A 24,686-nucleotide genomic window follows, 5' to 3' on the forward strand; every position below is an offset into this window, starting at 1 on the left:
GGGGCCCTAGCTGATGTGGGAAGAAGAGGCACCAGGGCTCGCCAGGCCTGCCACTGCTCAGAGGCAGGCTTGGGTCTCCTGGTCCCTCCCCCCACCACCAAAGCAGGCTTCCCACCAACTGCAGGTTCTCAAGCTCGTTCTGGGAGGCTTTCCTACGGGCCCCTGGTCTGAAGACAGCCCAAGCACTCCCCAGCCAACCCTCTGCAGACCCACAGGGAGCTTCCTTGTTTCCAGTTTCTCTCCCCTCCCCAGACTTGGCAGGTTGATGGGACCCCAGTGTCCTGCTCAATAGGGTAAGGGGGTGAGACCCTCAGAGAAATGCAAGGCACAGAATGGAGGACTGGCCAGCTGGTGGGGGTAGAATGGGCACTGCCCTCTGGTGTTTACTGGGAAAGTCTGGTCCACCTTGGTTCCCAGAGCACCCCAGACCGGAGCAGCCCAGCAACGGCCCATGCTGCCCCCATGGTCTGGGCCAGGCTGCTGCTGACCCACACGGGCACCCAAGAAGGCTGACAGTGCTGCCCACCAAAGTCGATGCCCTGAGGACAGGATGGCCAATGGGAGGCAGAGCTGGGGGCACTTGTACTTGCACTCCTAGCCCTGCTCCCCCAGGACCAACCCCGGACTGGCTTCTGGGCCTCTCCGAAGACGTCCCATGAGACGGGAGAGCAGCTCACACTTGCTGACCCTGCCCCTCGCCTTGTCCCAGCCTTGCTCCACATGCCCCCCCATGCCAGGCCCCCCGGGATCGCTCTCCCCAAAAAAGGCCAGCTTTTACCTGGTTTCTAGGGAACCCAGGCCAAGCCAGTTGGTGCCAAAAGCGACCTGGAAAAGCAATAGGGTGACTGACCACCTGAGATGCCACCACGGCCCTCTGCTGACGGAGTCCAGTTTTGGCCCAAGTCCCCATCACAGTGGGCCCAGTGGGTCCACAGAGCTGTCTGTGGTTGGTGCCCTGGTTCCCAGGAGCAGCACTAGGATGTGTTTACCTGCACCTGACGGGGCACTCACCTTCGATCCTCACCCGAAGAGTAGAGACTCACACTTCCCAGGGATTTCCAGCCGGGCCAGGCCTGGTGAGAACCACCACCACAGAGGGAGAGGCGCCCCTGCCCACCTTGCTGGAGTGCCTCTCCCTACCCCCGCCCTGACCGGGGCTGTGGCGGGACTGTGGGCAACGGACCCGGAGCTCTCTCTGGTTTGCATGCTGATTCCGTCTTCAGGGCAGGGCCAACGGGTAGCCCTGGCTATGGGAGTTTGTCCGAAGCAGGCAGAAAGACCCAAGACTCCATTAAGTGAGCCAGAGGACAACTCTTCCCCCCCCACAGGGGATACCCATGTGCCCTGGTGGTGCCCGGGCTCCCCTAAGCCCCTCCGCCACAGCCTGGGGTCTTTTCTCCAGGGCTGGATCTCTGGGGGATGTGTGGGGTCTGCTCCAGGTTGGCAGGAGGAGGGGTGCAGAAGCTGAGGAGGCCCGGATGCTCCCAGTTCCACTGATGACCCCGCTGGAGAAACCCCGGGCCGCGAAGTCCTGGCTCAGGAGGAGCCGTGGGCCTGGGACACAGGTGTGGGGGGGGGTTTCATGGGTTGGGAGTGGGGGATGATCACCAAGCCCTGGGGGGCCACAGAGGAGACAGTTGTGAGTAGAAGGGGGACTGGCGCTCACGCCTTCCAGCAACTGTTTGCTGGGTGCTCTGCTGGCAATGAGAAGGTCTAGTAAGACCTGGAGGAGGGACGGCCCCAGGGGGCGCAAGACCCAGGAGCCAGGGAGCCCACGCCAACTGTGAGTCGTTCTTCTGCCGAAGGAAGGGCATCCATGCACCCAACTGCCATTATCACTGACGGTGCTCGGTGGGGACCCGTCAGCAGACACTGGCTAAGCACCTGTCCTGGGCCTGGCCCTGCGAGATGCTGAAGAAACACCAGTTCACAGGGGCAAGCCCCCGCCTTCAGGGTGACATCCCACTGGTGTGGACAGAGTCTAAATCCCGTGGGTGGCTGCAACACCGAGAAGGTATGGGTGGGACCATCACTGTGGGAGACAGTGGCTGGGGCATCTCGCTTTTGCCTGGGGTCCTCACCCCACTCCAAGGGGCCAACAGTGGAGCCAAGACTGTACTTCCGTTCAGGTTCTCCAGGAAGCTACCTGGAGGGGAGGTTTATTTCCTACTGCTTCGTGAGAGCGCATGGCCCCCTCGATCAGAAGCGATGGACAAGGCCAGGGAGCGCAGAGTCCCGTGCGGAGAGCCTGGGACCCAGGGCCAAGACAGGACAGGCTCTCTGTCCACAGATGTTCCCTGGAGAGGAGGAAGACAGAATCGGGTCTGCAACCAGGCAAAGTCTGGATCTGAATCTCTGCTCCCCATTTATTGCCCAGGTCCTGTTGTTTGGCCTCAGTTTCCACCTCTGTAAAACGCAGACTTCAGAGCCCTGTTCGTGGAGGTGATCAGGAATCAAAGGGGGCCACAGAGGCAAGCAGCCAGCCCCTCACCTTGCACAGAGCTAAGCTCCATGTGCAATGGCCTCCCGGTGCCCCCCCCCAGCCCGCGGGATGGGGGACAAGCACTTCTTCATGGCCATTCTGCACCCTTAAACAACTATGTAAAGGTTTTGTGGACAAGGTTAAACAGACTGGATTTGAAGACTGTTTTAAATCCTTTGCAGATCGAAATGTTATCCAGTCTGAGCCTGGCGTCCCCAGAACGATCCTCCAGTTTCCAAAGAATGCCACCACCACCACCCACCCACCCTGAGGCGCTTCTCCAGGACTTGGGGTGGCAAGGACCGCACTGCAGCCGGCACTGTGGTCTTTCGGGCCTTTATTCAGAAGGTACAGAGCGGCGCGGTCTGGCAGGCACTGTGCGGGGGCGTGGTTTGTAACAGTTGTTTACTCCAAGGTGTCGCAGAGAAAGGGGTGCAGAAGGAAAGAGAACCCTCTGGGGAGTTGAAGAAGGCACTGGCTGGGGGGGGGGGCGTGAATCCCCCGCCTCTTCCCAGGCTGGTGGCCTGGGTTATATACACACGGGGGCAGGGTGTGGACTGGATGCAGGCAAACTCAAAGCTAGATACAGCGAACAGGGGAAAGAGTCCATCTGGGGGGGGGGGGGGTGTGTGCAGTGCTGTGTCCGGGCTCTTTCCCCCAAGTGGGAAAAGAAGTTCAGAAAGAAGGCACAGCTTTAAAGGACAAACAGAATCCAGCCTCCCAGTCTTAGTGTTTTGTGCAATTAAAAAAACTGGAAAAAATAAATATAACTTAAAAACTTCTTACACGACACTAAAGGCAAGAGAAACCTTCCTCAAATACGTGAAGCATGCTACTCACCGAGAACCCCCTGGGGGCCGGCAAGGACCAGGCAGGAAGGCTGTCCGTGCACCTGTGCGCACACGGCTTGGCTCACCCTCCCGGCCCCCGCGCGGCCAGGACCCAAGGCATCCCTGTGGGGACTGGGGCTGGGCAGGCAAGGGTTCTGAGAAATTCCACTCAGGATCCATCTACCCCTCTAGAAGGAGGCGGCAGGGAATGGGGGAGAACAGTTAGCGAGTAAATACAGAACCCCAACCCCTAAGGAAGAGAATAACCCTACGAAGATACCGCTTCATACCACTGTCACAGACAGAACGGGACCCAAAGAAACCCATTGCCAATGAGGCAGCACGGACTTCCTCTGACAAACATATCACTTGCACTTCAGCCCATCGTTTGCAAACCATCGGTGCCTGTTTAAAGTGCTTGGAAATTTTGTTCTCTTAAGTAGATCAAGCTGGTCACCTGCACTTTTTGTTTGGAGCAATCATTTGCTTTAGCAAACTTTCTTGGTAGATAGAGAGATGACGATTTCTGGCCAGCCCACAGTGCTGGAATCTTGAATCTCAATGTCAGAATTTAAGTCCCTCCCCCAGGCCCCTTCCGAGCCACAAGTCACTCCAGCTCCGGAAGGAGACCCAGAGCTGCCTTTGGTGCTCCTGCCTTCAGAGGTCACATGCTGTCACGAGGCCTCTCTCGCTCAGCTGGGCGGGGGCGTGACCTTTAGCAAACCCCCCACAGGAGCTCACCACTGTTTTTGAACAAGAGCCAGGAAGTTTAAAAGTGATTTCCTTTTAAAAAAAATCTGTACTTAAACATCCTCATGTGTCCCACCCTCTGCCCCCACCGTTACCCCGCCCGAAAGGGGAAATGCTGGTGTCGTGTGGGGAGGTCGGAGGTCCCCCAGAGGCTCTGGGGCAGCAGCCCAGGAAACCTCTGGACTGGTCCCTCCAGGCGCACACACCTGGGTGCACACGTCTCCACCGTGTCCCTGAAACAGCTCCCAGCAGAGAAACTGGCCCCAGCACCTGCTGCCTGGTCAGAGCTCAATTCCGCACCCCCCCCCCACCGCCCGTACCTGCACGGACAAAGGAGGGCACCTGGGGGACACAGCTCCGCATGGCCAGAGAGCTGAGTGCTTTGTTCTTAAAGTCTGGCCAATTTTACATTCTTCTCCATAACAGAGACGTAATTTGCTTGAAAATTAAAACACAGCTTAATGGCTTCCCCAGCCATCTTTAGGCAACCTGGAGACTCCAGGGAGAGATGCCTGGAGCACCCCCTCCCCATTCCTGGCACCCACCACCTACCCTGGGAACTGCCCACACATTTGGGAAATGTGGGTCTAAGCCCTTCAGGCACTAAGAGTTACTTTAGGGGGGAGATGAGGCCAGTAAGCCAGAAACCTGCTTAGCACTGCCCTGAAGCCCACCCCAAACCTTCTGGGGACCTGACCTCATGAAAGAAGCCCAGGGGGGTGGGGGTGGTGGGGGGTGAAGGGATGTATGGGATCTGTCCTCTGTAGGTTCCGTCTTCTTTCTCCGGGGCTGGCTATGCCCCGGCCCACCCCACCCGGTGCTCCCAACCTCGGCACTGCAAGGCGGGTGGCTGGAGGCACAAATGGCTCTGGGGGGTTGGAGGGACATCCCTGGAAGCTCAGGTGTGCAGAGTGTCCTCTGAATTCAGAGGGTGAGCATCAGGGAAGAGCACAGCTCCTGCCTGCCCCCTCCTGCAAAGGCCTAGGTCAGAGAGCACAGCCAGTCAACTCTAGCATCTCCGAACTCCCAGGTCTGGCCCAAAGCTGGAGGGTTTCAATACCAGATGGGTGGGAGCCCTGTGTTAACAGGCCACCACCGTCTGGGGGCGCCCCTGGACTGCTAAAGGCCAACATGCAGTTCCCAGTGGCTTGGTACCCCAACTACCAGAAGCCTGCAGCCAGGCACCTGCTGAAGCCAGGGTTCTTACAACCCCCCCCACTGCAGCCCCCCAGCCTGTGTGCTGAGCTGGGCAGCTCACTGACCGCACCGGCCACCAGGGGGCAGCAGGCCCCCACAGGAAGCCCGAGCGGAGGCTGGAGCTGGCTGCTGGGTTAGGAGCCCACCAGGTGGCACCTGAGCCTGCTTCCAGACCTAAACCCAACAGAGCTGCCCTATAGGCCGCTGAGCCCTGGTCTGGGCATTCCTCTTCTGCTCGGAGATCCTACGGATAGACAGAAGTGGAGACCCCAGCTTCAAGCCCTTCATGAGGAAAGTCACCAGAAAATCTCCCCTCTGCTCTTTGAAATCTCCATCTCGTTTCTACAAAGTGTCTTGTAGTGCAGTTCAGGAGGGTCAGTTCTGGGGCTCGCACTTCTCTAGACACGAAGAGAAAAGGAAGGAGAAAAAAGGAAGCACAGGGGGAGGAAGGGAGGGTGTGGCGAGGCAGGCACAGGGGGGCCTCAGGCGAGCGGGGCGCCCTGGCACATTTCTGTCAGGATGTCGATGAGGTTGTTCAGGCCCGAGAGGTAGCCGTCCTCCCGGTTCCCCTCCTGCCAAGGCACGTTGTGCTGCAGGGTCTGGCCCTCGGGCAGGGGCGTGGTTTTTCCGAAGTCGATCATCCACACCTTGGCCTGCTCCTTCTGGTCATGGATGAAAAGGAGTGAGCTGCCGATGACCTGGGGGAAGAGGGGGGTGAGTGGGGGACTGGGGAAGGCAGCACCGGAGCCCCCACAGCCCACCCCACCACAGCCGGAGTGTACCCAGGGCATGCCCGCCCGGGATGGGGGGCGTGAAGCCCAGAGCTCAAAGCTCCATCCTGTATGGCAAAGCCCACCCAGGGTGGCTGACCAGGGGGCAGAGGATGCCGGCCACCAGGACAGCCACTGCCTTCCGTGTGGGCAGCGGCACGGAGGACATCTAGGATGGCAGACCCCCACCCCCCAGCTCTGGCCTGCACACTTTCCACTATTTCAGACTACCACTAAACCCTGGGCCTCACCGTGCCCCTCCTTCACCCTGATGGACCTGCCCAAATGCACACACAGGCCCCCCACCCAAGAGGGTGGCAGGGAGGGCCAGACCACCCCCATTCCAGCAGCACAACCCAGGCAAAGCCTGCGCAGACAGGCCCGGCAGGGCCTCTGGGGCTGGTCCCTGCTTACGCCCCTGCTCCAAGGACCACGGGCGCCAAGGAGCCCTCCCCCACTCCGGGCCAGCTCAGAGCAATTGCACGGAGTAAGGTGCTCTCCCAAATATGAACACATCCCCCAAGCCCTCCCCTAGAGGTCACTGTGTGGGACTGGAGAAAATAAGGGGGTACGGGGAGAGGGTGTGAGGTCCTTATAGCTCCCAGGGCCCCAGGCAGGACAGGGAAGAGCTCCTGGAAATGCTGAACCCAGAGAGGAGCTTCCTCTTCCCAGATGGAAAATGGCAGAAGCCCCAGCTCTTTCTAGACTGAAGCTTTCAAATGAGACTCCAGAAGGAGTAAAGCAAAAACAATCTTCCAGAAATAACAGCAAAGGTGCAGAAGAAGAAAAGGCATATGTTCGAGACAAAGCCTGGGCTGCTGACCGGGGGCGGTGCGGTCCATGGGGCAGGTCCTGGGGCTCTGAGGCCCACGGACGGCCTGTGCCCTCTGGAGCATGCAGGCAGGCTGGGGGGGGGGGGGGTGGGGAAGGGAGGCTCCAGCAGGCTGCACAAAGACCTTTTATTGAGCTGGGAATCCAGACGCCCTGGGTGGGGCGGAGGGCTTGCACACCCTAGGCCTCAGTGTGGAGGAGGAGAGGAAAGGGCATCCTGGGAATGGCTAGGCCAGGGGCAGCGCTCAGGGCAGAGCCCGCCCCGTCTGCCCTCTGGGCACCACAGTCCCCCCTCACGGGCAGTCCTATCCAGGCAGCTGTCAGAGCCACCCCGTGGGACAGGTGCATCCTTGACCAAGGGACCAGTTAGGGATAAAATCCCAGGGCAAGCCAGGCTGTGTGCCCAGAGGCGGGGCCAGCCGTGTCACCTGCTCAAAGATGCCGTGAGGCCTAGCAGGGCCTGGCCCACCCCCCTCTGGGGAAGCTCCCTCTGCCTGGGGTCCTGGGACCACCCGTTTCTTGTTCCTCCTGCTGCCCTCACTGCCCCCTCTGTGTGCCGGGCTCAGGCTCAGGCTCCCTCCGTACAAGAGCCCGAGAGGGGCTGCTTTCTGGAAGGAGCTGCAAGCCTGCAGGGAGCACAGGATCCCTGCTTCACGTGCACCTGGCCACGGCAGTACCGTTTCTGGTAGTAGTATGCAGGGGTGTGCGCACGTATACACATGTGCACGCATGCTCCAGGGGCTGGGGGCCCTGGACTCTCTGACATCAGGATCCTACCGACCCCCCAGGGAAACTGCTGACAATTCCCAAACCTCTCTCGGGTGTCTGGGTTGCCTGCCCGCTGCCCCTGCAGACAAACAGGTGCAAAAGCAGGAACAGGTGGAACGTTCTAGCCCTGCTCCAAGAGTGGTGCCTAAGACGGGCCAGCCCCTTCAGAAGGTCTTGGGTGGTGATGGGTAGCTCTGCCCTAATACCCAGAAGCATGTGGGACAGAAGCTTCAGCTGCTGGGAGGGGGAGGGAGGAGTGGGATGAGGATGACCACAGCGCTCAGGCAGGACAGCCTGCGTGGTCATTCCAGGGAGCCTGGTGCAGACGCGTGCCGACGAGGCTCCTGCTGGCAGCGAGGGGCCTGATCCCGGGCGGGCTGCCTCTGGCTGCATGGTCCAAAAAGTGCCCCTCAGGCTTCCAAAACAAGCAGGTCTGGAAGTGTGGGAGGCGCGCTCACCACTCAGGTGCGCAGGCCTGAAGATCATGGCTGACCCCACAGAGCAAGGCTCTCTGCCCCAGAGAAGGAAAGCCTGGTATCTACCTCATGGCATTTGAAGAAGGGAGAAACTTCTAGGGTGGCACGAATGTCTTTCAGCCGGTCCCGGTAGGCGATCTGGGAACAGAAAATAGCCAGAGTTTTTTTTTTGTTTTTTTTTTTTTTAAGATTTTATTTATTTATTTGAGAAAGAATGAGAGAGAGAGAGCGAGAGCATGTACACATGAGAAGGGGGAGGGTCAGAAGGAGAAGCAGACTTCCTGCTGAGCAGGGAGCCCGATGCGGGACTTGATCCTGACACTCCAGGATCATGACCTTAGCCAAAGGCAGTCGCTTAAAAATGGCCAGAGTTTTAAACACTTGGGGGTGGGGTGGCTTTTAAGCCCCGCGTGGCCCACTAACATCGCTGGGTATCAGAGCGCAAGAGACTTTACACCCTGAGGTTTTATTTCAACCTCCAGAACCAGGCGAGGCGGGCAGCTGGGCTCCTGGGGCCACGCTTCATCCACACCCCCCACCCCCACACAGCCATGCAGCCCCTCCGAGCTCTCACACGAGGGTGAACTTTATTCCGGAACACCAGCAGTGTGCCTCCGAAACAGCCTGGTTGCCATGGTGTCTTCCAGAATACAAACCTCCATGCCCCTGACCTTCCAAAGGACAGAGGAAGTGGGGAAGCCACAAAGATCTCGGCCAGCGGCCTCTCCACAGAGCCCTCGGACAGGGATAGAGCTGCGCGGGCTCCCGGGGTGCCTGCTGTCCCCAGGGACCATGGGGAAGCCCGGTGCACGCAGGCTGCCACGGTCCCTCAATGCCCTTCTGCAGAACGTCGTGGCCCGGGGCTTGGCACCACGTGCTCTGGGGTGGGCACCATGAAGGAGCACGTGACCCAGAAAACAGAGGGCTCGGGCCGTGGAAGAGCTTGGGGGTGCACCCCATGCCCGAAGCCTCCTTGCCAAGGGCTCAGGGAAGCCTACCCAGCCTGCAAAGGAGGGAGGGAGATCCAGCCAGCGAGGAGTCTGCTCAGAGAAAAGGCTGTACGTGTCCACCCCTGCTCAGAAGGAGCCTATCCCCAGGGGCTCCCAGGGCCCATGTCCCCAGTGTGTCTGGGTCTGTCGCAGGGTGCCTTTCCCTAGGGGTACGGATACTCAGCACACCCTACCTCTGCCTGGAGGATCGAGGTCCTGACCGCAGAGGTCAGAGCCATCTGTCCAGCCTGTCTACTAGTGCAGTGGCCTGCGCATGAGATCCAGTTTGTGCTTTCCTAGCTGTGTCCTGGACCTCAGTTCCTCACCTGTCAAGTGCGGACAAGAACGTCTCCCTGCCCCAGTGGGCTCCCTGGGGATTTGCAGCGAGGCTATAGTGACAGCAATCCTCTCATGGGAGGGAACCGTCTCGGCACCGTGAGGGGACGGCAAGGCAGAGAGTGAGCCCACCAAGTGCCCCCATCTACCCTCGGATGGGGCTGGTGACCAAGTCACCTTCCTCTGCACCTGCCCAGTGGAAGTTTGGGGCCAGCGTGGGCACCGCGGCCCAGCTCGGTCTAGGGCTGGGCAAGCCTGGGGGCGCAATGGTGGTCCCTGTGCAGCTGGCCCCTTCTGGTGGGGGTTGGGGGTGACTCACCAGGATGTTGTGGTTCCCCTTAGTGAACTCTCTGAAGGCCTCGGTGACCTGCTCCCTCGTTTTGGTCTTCTTGAAGTCTCGGTTCACGGAACCGTCTTCTTTCTGAGAAGGAGAACACCCGTCCAGGAGGGGTCAGCAGAGGGCCTGGGGACCGGCGGGGCGCTCACCGACCCAGCAGCCCAAGGAAGCCAGGCAGCTCGGGGGGGACCGTGGAAGCGTCATGGTCCCCATGTGCAGGACAAGGAGGCAGGTGCGTGCACCATCCCAGGGAGGCTAGTCAGGTGGCAGCGCAGAAGGTCAGGGGAGGCCTGGGGGTGTGGAGCCCAGGAACGGAAGAGCGGGGCTGTGGGCAGCAGGGGCCGAAGGCTTCCCCCGGGGCCTGGCCTCGGAACCCGAGTGCCCAGGGGACACTGCTGCTGTCCAGACAGAAGAGAGGGGCCCCCTACCCCAAGGTCAGCTAGGTTCCCTTTGTAACGTAACATCTTTTATCATAGGTTCCCTGGAGACCAAGATATAATATTGCCTGCCCATCTCTTCCCTGGCCCACCTGGTGCAAGAGATTGCTCCAACTTCTTAATCTGGCACTATGTCTGTTCCAGGCTGTTCCAGGGAAGCACATGGAGCTTAGCTCCCCCAGGAGGAGCTCTGTTCTTGGGGACAAAGGGTGAGTGAAGATGGCTCCATCAGGAGCCACCAAACTTGGGTCTGTGCGCCATCAGGCCGGAGGCTAGTTAACGCAATGTGCTTGCCTCTGAAAGGTTAAGCAGGATGCTGGGGTGGAGGGACAGCCAGGTGGACAGCCCATCTCGGGGTGGGGGACCCTTTCCTGGAGCAGGGAAGGGGAGAAGCAGGTGAAGTGTTGGGGGAGGACGCTGGCCAGACAGTGAACAGAGGCGAGAACATGCAGCTGGAGAAGGAGAGGTAAGGAAATGGGGGATTGTTTCAAACAGATAAGGAGAGGAAAAGGAGCATTACAGGGAAGGGGACGAGCATGAAATTTACAGCCAGTCTGAGGGCTGGATACACAAAAATAAAAAAAAATGCTGGTTTCAGAGGACAGGGGAAGGTGAATGGCCTTCTCAGCCCAGAGCTCGAAAAGCAGCGGTGCCCAGGGGACTCTCTGCAGGGGTGCCCTGCCTTCAGCCCACTGGCAAGCTGGGGGCTCCCAGCCGTCCAACCCCGATGCAAGGGCTGGGCGGTGGGGCCCAGAGTGGGTTGAGGATAGAAACCCAACAACACTGCAAAGACCAGGGTCTGCGCGTCCATGACCCCATGGGTGAATGTCAGAGCCTCCATCCCTTCCTCAGCTGGGAGCTGGCAGCCCGTGGACCTGGCCCACCTTGATGCCCTCGATCCTGAACCCGAGGGTGGCGGTGGAGCTGATGGTCTCCCTCCACTGCATGTACCGAGGCTTGGTCACAGCCCGCTGGGCCTTCTCCTCCTCAGTCGGGGCGTCAGGGTCTACCTCAATCATCTTCTGGTACATGTCCTTGCGGAGGCTGGGTTTCTTCCGGGCCTTGGTAAGCTCCTCCTCCAGGTAGGTCCTGTGTGGGAACAGGGGTGATGAGGACCACTGGCTGCACCACAGCTCCAGCCTTGCCCGAGGGCTGTACTCAGCTTAGCCAAGGCATGCTCACCCGGGATGGGCACACACTCCGCTCAGGCTGCAGAGAACAGGGCCACCTTGCGGATGGGGTACCCCACACCAGCATCACTGAGGAGGCCTGGCAGAGCCCAGGAGTCTCCCTTCCAGGAAGAGGCTCTCTCAGGAGAGGACATCTTGAGTACAAAGGCCAGGACCAGAAAGTGGCCTCTGAAGAGGCCACAGTGGGGGAAGGGGAAACCCATGACTGGAAGAGGGAGCCTGGGTGTCCCATGGCCACTGTTGTATTGCCCATGGGCCGGCTCAGCCTGCCTTGCCCAGCCCGTGCCTCCTCACAGCGGAGCCTCCAGCCCGAAGGGCCTGAGAAAGCGCGGCCAACGCTTGCTCACTGCCTGCCCTCCACATGAGCCAGCTGGGCCTGCTGGCTGACCTGGCAGGGGTCCCCCGGAAACTGGCGGGGTAACAGGAGCAGGGACAGACCGGCTGACTCCCTTGCCCCCATCGTCAGACTGAGGTGGGGAACCCACCCCTGCTGCACACACAGGCGAACGCAAACGCCCCCCTGCTCCCCAATCAAACCCCCGCTCCCCTGCCCCCGGCTCCATGGCTGCCTGCAAGCCTTCCTGAAACAGCAATCACAGCGCTGAGCTGCAACGGAGGAAAGTTCTCGGCGTGGGCCCCTCGTGGGTGGGGGCTGCCCACACGGTGGGCAGCTGTGACGGCGGCCGGCCCCCCCCCCCCCCCCGCCCGGGGGTCGTCCCGGGGCCTCCCTTGCCACTGCGCATCACACCAGCTCCAAGCTGCTGCGCTGGGACCCAGAACTGACTGCACGTCAACTCCTGAGCTCTTCCAAGGACAAGTTTTCAGAAACCATTGTATCAAACGTAAGAAAAGACCAAATCCTTGGGTGTGAACACCGGCCTGGTCACTCAGAGCCTTCCGTTGTACTCGTGCGCAACCCCCTGCACGCACGCGCACACAGCTCTCCCTCGCACGCACGCGCACACCCCCCACGCACGCGCGCACGCGCACGCCCCCACACCGCTGGGCCTGCAGAGCCTGGTCGGCGATGGGGGAGGGGCGGTGACACGTCGAGGCGCGTCCAGCGGGCCTGTGCGTGCGTTCTGCGTGGCAGGGGCGGCCTGGCCATCCCCAGTGCTCCGGAGGGTGCTGTGGGGGCCTGCGGGGTGGGTGGGTGGCTCGACTTCTGCAAAGAGCTTTTACTAGCTCTTTAAACAGGAAACGGGCCTCAGCTTCCAGTCCCTTCTGACCGGGGCTTTCTCTAAAGCTGGCCCGCGATCCCTCCGGGGGGAGTAGCCCACCCTCTGGCAGAGGAAACGGTCAGCAGCCGGACAGTGGGGCCCGAGCTCCCTGACGCCGGCCCTGGAGGAACACGACACCTCCAAGTACCACAGGGGCACATCTAAGAAAACTCCCCAGGGCCACGTGAGCCTGTGTCCAAGCAGCACCCCGGTCCCACGAGGCCCCTGGCTTAGGACACTACCGGTGCCCGTGCCACCTGGGCCAACGCTAGATTTGCTGATCAGCCTGCCCTCTTCTTCCCTGAGACAAGTCTCCACCCCTCATGCCCTGGACTCGGGCCTCCCCCTTCTGGCAAGCACAGGCCACACTCCAGGCATGGCCACCGACTGCTGGTCTTAGGGGAGGTTGTGAGATCAAGCATTCTGGATGGACGGAGCTGGGGAGGCAGTGCAGTCCCCGCAGGGGCACAGGACCCTAAGGAGCCCCCTTGGGGCCTGGTCTGCAGGGCCTGGTCCAGACAAGGCTGGCTGGCCTGTCAGCCCAGCACGGCCCTGCTGGGTCCCTCCCCTGTGGCATCTGTGACCCCTACTTGGACTGGGCCGTGACCTCTGCCTTGGGGTGGCAGGAATGCAGAGGAGCCCATCCCTGGCATGGTGAAGCAGAGAGAACCTGGGGCGAGACCCCTTCTGGGGAGACCCACCCCTCCCCTCCACGCGGACTCCGGGCCCGGCCCACACCTGGGCTAAAACTGTTCTAGCCTCGAGGGTCACTCTGGGTCTCTCCCGAGAGCACCAGGGGGACAGAGCTGCAGGACCCAGCCTCAAGTGGAGGGGGCGCCTGCCCCCAGCAGCTTCCCGGGGAACAGACAGGCACACGGGGCAGCCTTTCAGGACCCACTAGCCACACGTTCTTCCCTCAGGCTGTACTTTTTTTGGCCACGGTCAGAGTGAACACTCATCAGAATATTTATGTGTCTTCCCTTGAGAGGGCCCATCCTGGTATACCCTGGGAGGGCCTTCCAGGGACAGAAATAACACTCTGGGGAAGAGCAGTGGCAAAGTGGTGGCTGGAAGGACATTCTGTTTCCTCTCGGTGGGCCGGAGTGGTGAGGGCCTTGGACAGAGGGAGGGAGGGGGTCAGGGACACACAATAGCCGAGTGGGACCGTATCTCCCCATCCCTTGGTCCCTTCCTGGGGACAACACAGAGGGGATGCAGCCCGCGGGCCTGACTTAATGACAATCCCAGGAGGGGTGAGGGAAGGGAAACCGGCCTTCTCCCCCAGCCTCCATCTCTGTCACACACAGACACACAGACACACCCTTCTCTCTCATTCTCCTCTCTTAAGAAAGAAATCTGCTTACACCACCCAAAGCAAACACAGGCCCCAGCTCGGAGCTGCTTCCCAGGGCCCGGTCTTCCCGGCGAGCCGCGGGTCGGACGGAGGAGCCCGGCGTCTGCCTGTCCAGGCTGGGCCCCTGCAGCCGGTGGCTCCCCAAGGTGAGCGTGGCTCCCGGACACCACGTGGCCACAGCCCTGCCTGCAGGAGAGAAGGAGCTGCTCGGGGACCCCTGGGACCTAATGGTCCAAGTTTGAGAGGGATGAGAACACCACGCAGCCAAGACAGGGCCCAGGGTGGTACAGGCGGCGGGGTTTCGGCTCCTCTCGGCTCGGCGCACCACCCTGTCTCCTCCTCGCCGCTCTTCCTTCTCCTTCCCTCCCCAGTCCTCTCCTGGCTTATCTCCCTGGGCAGACACCAGGGGTTGGACCCGATTCCAAGCACAGGCCCACGCAGCCCCTTGTGGCCTCTATGCCTTACTCAGGGCCCCGGAGCACCCCATGTCCGCCAAGGGAGCAGCTCCTGGGCTCTCCCTCCCCTCAAAGGGCAGACCCAAGTCTCTGTTGGCAAACCAGCACGTTCCACTAATGGGCTCTCCCTTCCCATGGGTGGGGGCACAGGGGGCACTGAGAAGGGCCTCTACCCCTGCCTCCCTGTGTGGCCACCCCCTTGCTACTCCAAGCAATCCCCCCCTGTCCAGAAAGGCAGTTCTCTGTGCCCTCCCCAGGGAGGCTCAGCACGGACCCAGGCCCTGTTTCCGGCCCCACAGGTATTGGCTCCAGAGAGGGGAGGAGGCTGTCAGGGGCAAAGCAGGGTCCCGTCCCCTCTGCACGTCATGTAACAGGACCGGGGTGGGAGGGGGTCCCAGTGGTCCCCCTGGACCCCCAAGCCTCCCCCATACACACTGGACTTCGGGGCGGCCTCTGTGGGGCCTGGCTCACCTAACGCCCATCTTGCAGTCCATCACGCAGGGAGAGTCAAAGGCGGCCAGCAGGTCGTCCATCTGGTTGTAGCGCTCCCCGTCCTTCACCACGTCCCCGTGGTAGGCGGGTACAAAGGGCTTCAGCACGTCGGCCATCAGCCGGTCCAGGCAGCGCTGCTCAGACTCACAGTGCTTCTTCAGGATCCTGCCGTTGGCTGCTGCCTTGAAGCTCCCTGCAGGGCAAGGCGGAGGCGGCCTTTGGTCCCTCTCTGGGGCCCGCCCTGCGCTGACCCCCCCCCCTCCACAGCCCCCTCGGGAAGTCTCCCGGGGGGTGCCCCCCAGGTCCCCGCTTGTGGACCAAGCACTTTAGGGGGAGTGGATGCAGGTCCCGGTGTCCAGGCACGCTCACAGGCTGGTTCCCCGGCTTCCCCGACCACAGGCTCCTTGTCTGAAGGGAGAAGGCCTCCAGTGCTCATGGCTGGAGGGCCTGTGCTGTCCTACTGGTATTACCGTTACCACCCCCAGCCCATCGTCCGTCCTGCTTCTCAGGTGTTGAAGGTGCCTCCAGTCTCCGGACAGGAGTCCTGGTAGGGCCGGCTTCAGTTTCAGGACAGGGACACTGGCTGAGAAGCGGGGGTCTGAGGCATAGCTCACCCGAGCACTGCTCCAGTCACACCTCCAGGAAAATATCTATTTAGGAAGGTGTCCGTCCAAGCACCTCGGGCTGGGCCCAGGTTTCGGAAATATAGAGGAAATGTCAGACCCCGTGCTGGTCTGCGGTCATGAAGGTCAAGTCTGGGGCAGCCACCGAGACCTCCGCAGAGGACGATGCTCACCAAAGGGCCCCCACATGTGGACTGGCCGGCTCTCGGGCTCTGGCGTGACACGTCCCTCCACCCCTGTGGCTGGTGGGCACCCTGGCCACCTGCACCTAGGACCTTCCTTGGCTTGTGGGGTGACCTGCCTGCCTCTTCCCCCCCCCACCTACAGGGTCCTTTGGGACAGAGACCACGTTTCCAAGAATGTGGTGACCCCCAAAACCATGGTGATGCGGGGATAGAGTGGGCGCTCAGTGAAGCGCTGGGCGTGGCCCCTTTGTCCCAGCTGACCCATGGTGGGCTAGAGGCAGGACTGATGACGGCACAAGTTTTATTGGGCTCAGCGGAAGAGAGGCAGAGGGGGAGAGAAAGATCGAATGTGACAGAGACGGGGGGGGGCGGCGTGTGTGTGTTTGAGGAAGGGGTGGCACGGACCCTAGAGGGGGCAGCTGTGCTCAGGGCAATGCTGAGGCCACATAGGCATGTCTGGCTGAGACTGCAGACCCCGGGGTCTCAGAGAAGCTGTTCCAGATGCTCCCATCCCCAGGAGCATCCAGGGCCAGGCCCGCCCCGCCCGCGTGCTGGGTGCCTCCCGAGAGAGCCGGTGGTCTGGCGGGAAGGTTGGGGGTGGGGTTCAGTACCTGCATGTCCTGCCAGCTGGATCCAGGGGTACTTCTTCTTGAAGGACATGACAAAGGGAGACCAGTGAACCATGTTTTTTATTTTCCTCCATGATTTGCTCTAGAAACAAGAAACAAAAAACTCTCCATTAGAAAGAGAACGAGTACTTTCCCGTTAGGATAAATTCAAAGCAAGGTAACTCTGTGCCGGTGGCCCCAGGATGAGAAGCGCCACGCCCATGGGGCAGGGGCCCTTGGCGGCTCCGAGGTCCTCACCCTCTGTCATCTACATGGCGGACGTACTGTCAGAGGGAGCTCGGCAAAACCCTGTTGCTGAGCAGAGCGCCCAGATGCAAGGGGACCTTCAGGGCGAGGGTGTGACAGGTGCAGCGTGGAAGCGGGAGGGCACGTGTCTCCAGTCCAGTGCGGACCCCACCCCATGCCACCGCCCCACCAGGGAACGACTAAACCCACCCTGCATCCCTGCTACATGCCCCTCTGGGGCCTCAGTTTCCTCCTCTGCCCAGTGAGGGAGGGACAGCTGGTCCACCAGGCTCCTAGCACGGCGGGACCCTCAAGCGTTCTGGGAAATGACCCCGGTGTCCCAACAGCACTGGCCCCTCAGAGGCAGATAAGAGAGGGCCGGTGTCCCCTCACGCTGTACCTGTGGGTGTGGTGGCAGAGGTATTTCTTGCCTGCAAGGGGCTTGAAGAGAGACTTTGCAGGGAGTTCCTGGGGAGAGCACCCTCCACCCCACAGCTGGGGTGCACTCGGGGTGAGCGGGCCTGCAGTTCCCTCCTCTTCAATGTACTTCTCCTTAGGGAGTTTCTCAAGTAAGACCTGTGAGTGCATGCACACGTGTGTGAGTGTGCATATGTGTGCGTGTGTGCATGTGCAGGTGCGCAGGAGGGGCTCCTTGCGCAGAAAGAACTGACATTGACTTAGCACCTTACTTTGGTTCCGCAAGAAGCATGCAGGGCCGTCACTGTCCCGTCCATGGGTAGAACGTGACCCTCAGAAGTCAGCGATGAATGAAGCTGGCACGCAAACCTCCATCCCATATGACTACCTTACAAAAATCCTCTTCTCCCCCAGCAGTACATGTTTCTCCAGAAACACACATCCCCACGTTAACTTTAGGACAGAATCAGAGACGGAGCGGGGAAGACCACGTGCCCCCAACACAGGCGTCCCTGGAGGTGGGTGGGAGCCCGCCCTGAGCAGCGAGCGGGTCCCTGGCCAGCAAAACCACAGCGCGAACCCACAGGGCTCCGGGGCTCCGCGCTGGGGGAAGGAGAAGCTAGCCCCTCTGCACAGGGGCAGGGGGCGGGGAGGAGGGGTCCCACCTCCACTGGGGGGGGCCTGTAGACGCAGCAGCTCCTTGTTCCCTGCCCACAGCTGTGTTCCCCAAGGACACAGGCCGCATCCTTGCAGAGGCTGCTGGCGCCCAAGGTGGATTCAAGGTTAAATCAGTCGCCCCAGGTTTTCGTTCTCTTCGCTGAGACTCAGCTGCTTCTGTCATCAGGCTTTCAAGTGAAAATCTGTTTAAGGAGAGGAATTCCTCCCTACTGAACCTGGCAGTCTTTCTCACTGTGCCAGAAACGCTCACCCCGCCACCAAGACCTAGTCTGTTCTTACGCCAGGCCATGTGACAAAAGGGCCGGGCCTCTACTAGCAAGGTTGTTTTTCTAGATCATTCTGACGGAGATCACCAAAGAAGCCTAAGGAAGGCCGAGGCGTGACTTATCTCAGCACCCAGAAGGCCACACAAACAGCGCAGGGCATGGGGGGGGGGGGCAACAGCGGAAAAACCTCATTATAGGAGAGGAGCCGGCAGTGGTCTGACGGCCCCACGGGGAAGACGTCAAGGTCGGTACGGAGGCAGAGCGCACAGCCGGCCACCACCCAGCACAGCTCACAGGGGATGAAGGTGCCACAGGTGCAGCGTGGAAGCAGGATGGCACGTGTCCCCAGTCCAGCCTGGACCCCACCCCGTGCCACCGGCCCACCAGGGAACGACTAAACCCACCCTGCACCCCCGCTTCATGCTCCTCTGGGGCCTCAGTTTCCTCCTCTGCTCAGTGAGGGAGGGACAGCTGGTCCACCAGGCTCTTGAACAGTTGGACCCTCAGGGCCAGCATCACCCGGCTGCACAATGTATCTGTAGATGCAGTGGTGACACATGACCCAGGGAGGACAGGTCCTACGGCCAGGGAGGGATGTGCCAAGATGGGTGTGTGCTGGGAAGGAAGGTCTTCGTGGAGGCTGTGCCGGACAGAGGCAGGGTGCCGACAAACTTGGGGGAGAAGACTATTGCAGGCCTCTGGGACGGAGCCTCGGCCTGGGTCCTGAACTGCTGGGTCCAGCAGGGGCTGAGGGTGAGCAGGCGAGGCCAGCTCTGGAGGCTGGGCCGGGAAGCTTGGAGCAGGGCAGTGTGACGATGAGGGGAGGCAGGTGGACCTGGCTCCGTCCCCTCCTTGCTGACCACCCTTGGATGAGCTCATGACCTTCCTCGTGGACCCCCCTTACCTGTAAGATGGGACCAGCACACGGGTTCCCCTGATAGCAGGAGCAAAAGCCACTCCACGAGGATGGGGTGTGTGTGGGAGTGTTGGAGCTGAAAGGAGAGGGGTGCTCGGGGTGGGTCGCCGACAGTTCAAGCTGAGCTTTTCTGCTCAGCTTCCCTTCCCAACACGAGGAAGCATGCCTTTCACATGAAAAAGGCCAAGGCCACGAGAGTCCTCCCACAGCAAGGCTGCCTCGGGCGGTCGAGGATGGTGGAACATTCTTGTCTGTGGGTTTGCATGCCTGGGGGCACCGAAGTGGTGCCGAATGTGGCCACCAACACTAACAGGAGAAAGCATATCCAGATCATGGTCGGGCCCAGGAAAGGAGGGTGCAGGGCCACCGCTCACCAGCCCACAGCAGCGGAGGCACGTGGGAATGTGGGGGGGATGGCAGAGAATCAGCCCCCCCACCCCAGGGAGGTTTCTTCAAGGCGGGTCCCCTGGGCAGTCAGGACGGGAGGCTGGCAGCCGCTCTGCTCAGGGGGAGTCTTCAGAGCGCTCCTTTAGCAGAAGAGTCCAGAGCCTTCGGCAGACGCACCGTGGCTGGCCACCCAAACCCCAGGTATGTCCCATGTGGGCGCTGGGCCCTGCCACTTGCAGCCTAGCTACCAGATAACGCCAGGCTCTGCACCAGTCAGATCTGACCTTGGCTGGAGTGCGGCACTTGGGATGTTGTTGGGAGCACTTCAAGGGAAAGGAAAGAACCATGGAACGGCCTGCCTGCCAAGCAGGTGCGGAGCCACAGGGCAGACTTTCACCTCCACTCTGTGCTGCGTGGGAGAGCCTCCTGCAGTGAGGTTTTCCAGGTAGCGGTGCAGGTTTACAGAGTGTGATGAGACCCCATGACACAAATCCCTCGCTGACAAGCCCCCGGGGTTCAATCAGCACTATCTGGGTTTTGCTCTGTTTCCCACGTGCAGGGGACCTGCTGCACGCCTGACCTCGCCCCGTGAGCGGTGGGGTTTCACTCTATACTCCGGCTGCATGGGGTGATTCAGAAGGAAAGGTCCCAAAACCAGCAGGACGGGGGAGGTGAGCGGCCTGGAGATGCCTGATGCTTGGAAATTGTTCCAGGAGGTTCCATCCCCTGGCACCTGACTGCACAGGAGTGGAAACAGTCAGCACATGGAGAGATGTGTAGGGGGAGAAAAAAGACCTGAAAACAGACCCCTACCCTCTTCGTGCCTGAGCCTGGCCCAGCCCAGACGAGCCTTCCCCACCACAGCCCACCTGCCCGTCCCAGCAGCTCAGACTTTGCCCGCCCTACATCACCGGCCTGCAGGAACCGAGATGTCTGGCCTCACAGCAGATGCGAACCTGCTAGAGGCCGGCGCCTACATGGGCGCCTCCGAGCGGACAGGCTGCCGTGGCCCCAGAAGGGCCCAGGGCGGAAATGGTCCCCTGGCCAGTGGGGCCACAGGGCCCAGGCCGAGCACAAGAGAGGCAGCCTGGCTAGCATCTGATGCTGTGTGTTTTTCTAAACTGGATTCCAAGCCTCCCTGTGAGGCTCGTGGCTTCCGGGAAAACGCCATCCTCTCGTTGCTCCCCCCCCCATGTCCCACTCATGCTGCAGGGGACACTGCCTCCAACAGATGAGAGGGCCGACTGGGATCGCCTCAGAGTCTGGCCTTCGTCTTCCATAAAACAGACAAGAAGGATGCAGCGGGGAGAGGAGAACGAGGACGAGGAGTAGGGACCCAGAGCTGGGCTGGGGGAGGAGGAGCCAACCCACCCCCACAGGACCAGCGACATGACATATGGGATTCCTTGTCCAAAACTCCGTAAGACTGTCCACACGGGGATGGCAGAGGCTGAAGCAAGCGTGGGGTCCCTGCGAGGCGAGGGCGCTCTGTGGCCACAGAGCATTCCCACCAGGGAAGCCGGCCCCGCCTCCTGCGGGGGATAAGTGCCCAGCCGGTCAGTGGGAGCAGGTGACCTTCTGGGTCCCAACCTGCTCGCCCTCTGCCGATGACCATGGGCCGCTCTTCAGCACTGGGGGGGCAGGGAGGGCTCCAGCACGGGTGGCCTGAGACTCTCCTTGGGGGGCTCCCAGCAGCACCCCCGGAAAGGTCCGGCAGGAGGGGTGAGGACGGTTACCCATCAGCACTCCTCTCCTTGCACACACAGCATCATGCCTGTTCTTTGGGTCTGGCCTCGCTCCGTCCCCCCTGGGGGCCTCCTTCTCGTGCACTGAGAGGAGAGTGGTCCCCACAGGGGTGTCTGAGCCCAGTGCCCAGCCTTCCCCACAGGAGCTGCCCAGGGTCGGGGCCCTCTGGGGCCTGCCCCTCGTAGCCAACAAAACTGGGGTGGGGTGGGGAGAAAAGGGAGTGATGTTGAAGTGACATCAGGCAGCTGCCCCCACCCCCACATGGAATTATGAACAGCAGTTCACTAAACACGTACTCTCCCAGGCCGGTGAGATCCTGCAGGCGACCCGGGCCCCACACACCTCTCCCCACCCACCCTCAGACGCCTGCAAGGGTGTCTGGTCTCTGCCCTCAGGAATTCCCCCCAAGAATGGCTGCAGAGAACTCAGCTAACCCCACAAAGCTCGGAGCCCCCGTGCCCTGGAAGCCCTCCCTCTGGGTGATTCCGCAGGGCCCTGGGCATGCCTGCACACCAGTTCTTATCTGAACAAGTGTGAGCCTCCTGAGAGCCAGGCCCCCAGCCCCACCACGGGGGTCCCCGAGAGGCCACCCTGGTCAGCCCGGCCTGCAGCTGAGCCAGGCCCCACACGGTTCAGGAGGAGGGAGACCAAATCCAACTGGGTCTGCCCCTTGGGACGTGGTCAGAGCCCCCCGGGGCCAGCTGAGGTTTCCAGGCCTCGGCAGTGAGCAGGCCTTTGACCTTGTGCCCTCTGCCCCCCTCAGTGTTCTCATCTGTACAGTGGGCTCGAGAACGTGACACGCGCCCTGCCCACCCCACAGGGCTGTGGGGAGAACCGAGGAGGGAAGAATACAGATGGGCAGGTGCTCTGTTCATGGTCACAGGACAGGAGAACCTCAGGTGTTCATTTGCTTTTACTTCTGTATATATATTTTTTTCTTTTGGTAATAGAAATAGTTTTCACCTCCAAGGCACAGCAGACGGGCAAGAATCCAGCTGGGCGCTTCCAGAGGGTCAAGTCATCACCAGGGGGCAAGAAGATGAGTAACTGTGTAATTCATTGCTCGTGATGCTTCCCTTTGGGTGCTCTCAGCCGCTGGGAGCCCGCGGGGCAGCTCCAGACGTCCCCGCGCTCCGGGCCTCAGGGATAGCCAGAGCCAGCCAGGCCCAGGCGCTGACACCAGGTTCTGGGTCAGAGGATCAGTAAAGTTGCCCAGAGGAGAACAGTCTCCCAAATCACCCCATTTCACATATGTGGAAGTCTGCCAGGCGCCCCCGAAGAGCAGCACTTGGGGGTAAAGAGTGAGATTGCTGAGCACATTTCATTTTATAATAAAAAGCAGTTTTATAGACTTTTCTTAACCTTTTCCCACCAAACTGGTTCCCCCAATTTTCTTCTCTTTCCTCCAGTGCTTCCCTTTTTATCGAAACAGTTTGACAGTTGGCTGACTTTTCTTTTTAGATAATTACACAGAATCTCCATTTGTTTTTTGTTTGAGTATAAGAGATGAGGAGAAATCTCTAAGATGTCCGAAAAGGGGAATCTTCTTTGGACCCCGTTACTCTCCAAAACAACACTGCCGGGAGGCCGGGCTTTGCGGCACACGTGCGTGTGCAGGTGTGTTAAGTGAGTGGCTATAACCCGGCGTGTGGGGGAAAGTGGCGGAGAAACTTCATGTTACATGGCAAAGATAGTGCCAGGCATATTACTAAGCTTTCAGGCCGTCCTCCCTCACCACACTGACACAACCCTGTCTGTTCTGCACATGAGGACACGTATTCAGAGAGGTTAAGTAACTTGCCCAAGGTCACACAGTTTCCTGGTTCCCGCCATTTAATTCTGAGGATTTTGTTCTGTTTCAGCCAACAGGCTAACCAGGCCCCGTCTTCTCTGCCTGTTCTGGGGCTATCGGCTGCTCCCCTCCCCCAGTTAAAACATAGCCTCAGATCAACAGCAAGGGCTTTGTCCCAAGAGCGACCTCTCAGATGGGGGAGACCTGCTCTGCCTAGTTCCCGGCACCGCCTCCCTGACGCACACTTAGGGAAGGCACGCTTCACAAGCCCTGAGATGGGGGGCAAGACACCCCCTGCCCAGGGAAGGCCCACTCTGCCTCAGTGCCTTTGCTCTGCTCTTGCAAAAGTCTGAGCGAAAGTCACCGAGGTGTCCATGTTTGGAAGAATGCTTTTTTTATTCCTTCTTCTTCGGGTCTCTCTGAAAAAGCAGTTAGGGTTTCCCGGGTGATCCTTCCCTCCTGCGCTGGGGCAAAATCTGCACTTCTCCCAGGCTGGGCCAAAATCTGCGCTTCTCCCAGGCTGGGCCGGCCAACTTTGTTCATTGTATTCGTCCTGGCCCAGCTTCCCGAGCTGGCAGCTGGGCATGCCCAGGCAGGTAGGCACCCCTGGCTCGAGAGCTCCCTCCTGCAGCCCTGCTTAGAAACCTGGCGGGGTGACCCAAGCGAGAGCTGCCCCGCCCCCAGCGCTGAGCTGTGTGCTTGGGGCGTTGGGGGAGGGGGAGGGAAGAGGGCCTTTCAAAACCAAGACCCCAAGGATCGGAAAAATTAAGCCCAAGGACTTGGCAGGGCAGGTAGCTCTGGCTAAAAATAAGAGTCTGGGCTTTAAGACCAACCATCTTTCCCCTCTTTAACAAACAAGAAAATTCCCCCATAAACCAAACGCAAAAACACTTTTGCAAAAAGACCCAAGGAATGTTCTTTTTTATTCCCGCCTCCTCACGTGATGTTCCCCTGGCCCCATGGCTGGGCGGGGGTGGGGGGGTGGGGGGGGCGGCGGCAGCAGGCGGGTCAGAACACCTTCAGCGGAGGTTATGGCCGGGCACAGGTTTTCTACCTGTCCTTCAGAGAAGCCACCAATGCAGGGTGGGGTGGCTGAAGTAACCCCCGGTCTGGATCGGCAGCTGGCCTGGGGCCGGAGAGCAAGGATGGGCAGTCCTCTCTTGCCCCCGAGGCCACCACCTCGGCCACTGCAGGCGTGAGAGGTGGGACCCAGCCCGGGGTTCTCGGGGTGAGGGCTGCCGAGCGCCAGCTCTGGGGTGGAGGACCTGGTCAGGACCTATATCTCCTGCTCCACAGTGGGCACTCCCGATGCAAGCTCAGCCCCGTTGACCCTGTGTGAGGGGGGCCACCCCGGCCAGCCAATGCCTTCCAGCGCATTCTGGCCAAAGCCAGAACCCTGAAGGGCTGCCCAGCTCTGCTCCCCCGGTGAGCTGCCTCCTTCCTGCAGCAATGAGAGGCCCACTTTCTAGACCCGGATTGGCACACTGGGGTCCTCATTCAGAGAGACTCCCCCTCGGCCAACATCCAGATCTCAGCTGGGGGGGCTGCCCTGACCCAGCTGGCGAGTGCCCCCCACCACCCCCAGGAGGGAGCCAGTCCCAGAGGCCTTTCCGCCCCCACGCCCACACTCTGGCTCTTGGGGCCTCTCCCATCCTCACCCATCCGGCAGCCGGCCCCCTCCTTGTCCCACACCCGCCCCACACCTGCCCCATCCCAGGTCTCTGCCGACGCAGCTGCACATGCTCTGCCTTCCGTCCTCCCCTCTGCTGATCTGCGTCCTACCTATCCCCGCAGCCGATCCCGCAGGAAGCTGTGAGCTGGCCCTACTTCTCCACGGAGCTGCTTAGACCATTCCAGCCCCACGTTCTGGAAGCCCAGGAGAGGGTACAAGTGCCTCCTGACTCTGCG

General features: G+C 60.7%; 1 protein-coding gene across 2 annotated transcripts in view; it reads right to left on the reverse strand.

Moving 5' to 3' along the window:
• Window positions 1–2,802: 2,802 nt before the first annotated feature.
• Window positions 2,803–24,686, reverse strand: part of ITPKB (inositol-trisphosphate 3-kinase B) — an 89,356-nt gene continuing 67,472 nt past the window's right edge. The window contains exons 2-7 of one of the 2 annotated variants that reach the window (XM_035008706.1): window positions 16,334–16,433; window positions 14,894–15,107; window positions 11,088–11,292; window positions 9,749–9,850; window positions 8,171–8,242; window positions 2,803–5,957 (exon numbers count right to left, since the gene is read on the reverse strand). In XM_035008706.1, the coding sequence (XP_034864597.1) occupies window positions 5,742–5,957; window positions 8,171–8,242; window positions 9,749–9,850; window positions 11,088–11,292; window positions 14,894–15,107; window positions 16,334–16,433 (909 nt within the window). In that variant the 3' untranslated portion in view covers window positions 2,803–5,741. The remainder of the gene's footprint in view (window positions 5,958–8,170; window positions 8,243–9,748; window positions 9,851–11,087; window positions 11,293–14,893; window positions 15,108–16,333; window positions 16,434–24,686) is intronic. The other variant, XM_035008707.1, reaches the window with a different exon arrangement.

Source organism: Mirounga leonina, unplaced genomic scaffold (genome assembly GCF_011800145.1).
Source record: "Mirounga leonina isolate KUSES-001 unplaced genomic scaffold, KU_Mleo_1.0 Mir_152, whole genome shotgun sequence".
Taxonomy (NCBI): Eukaryota; Metazoa; Chordata; class Mammalia; order Carnivora; family Phocidae; genus Mirounga; species Mirounga leonina.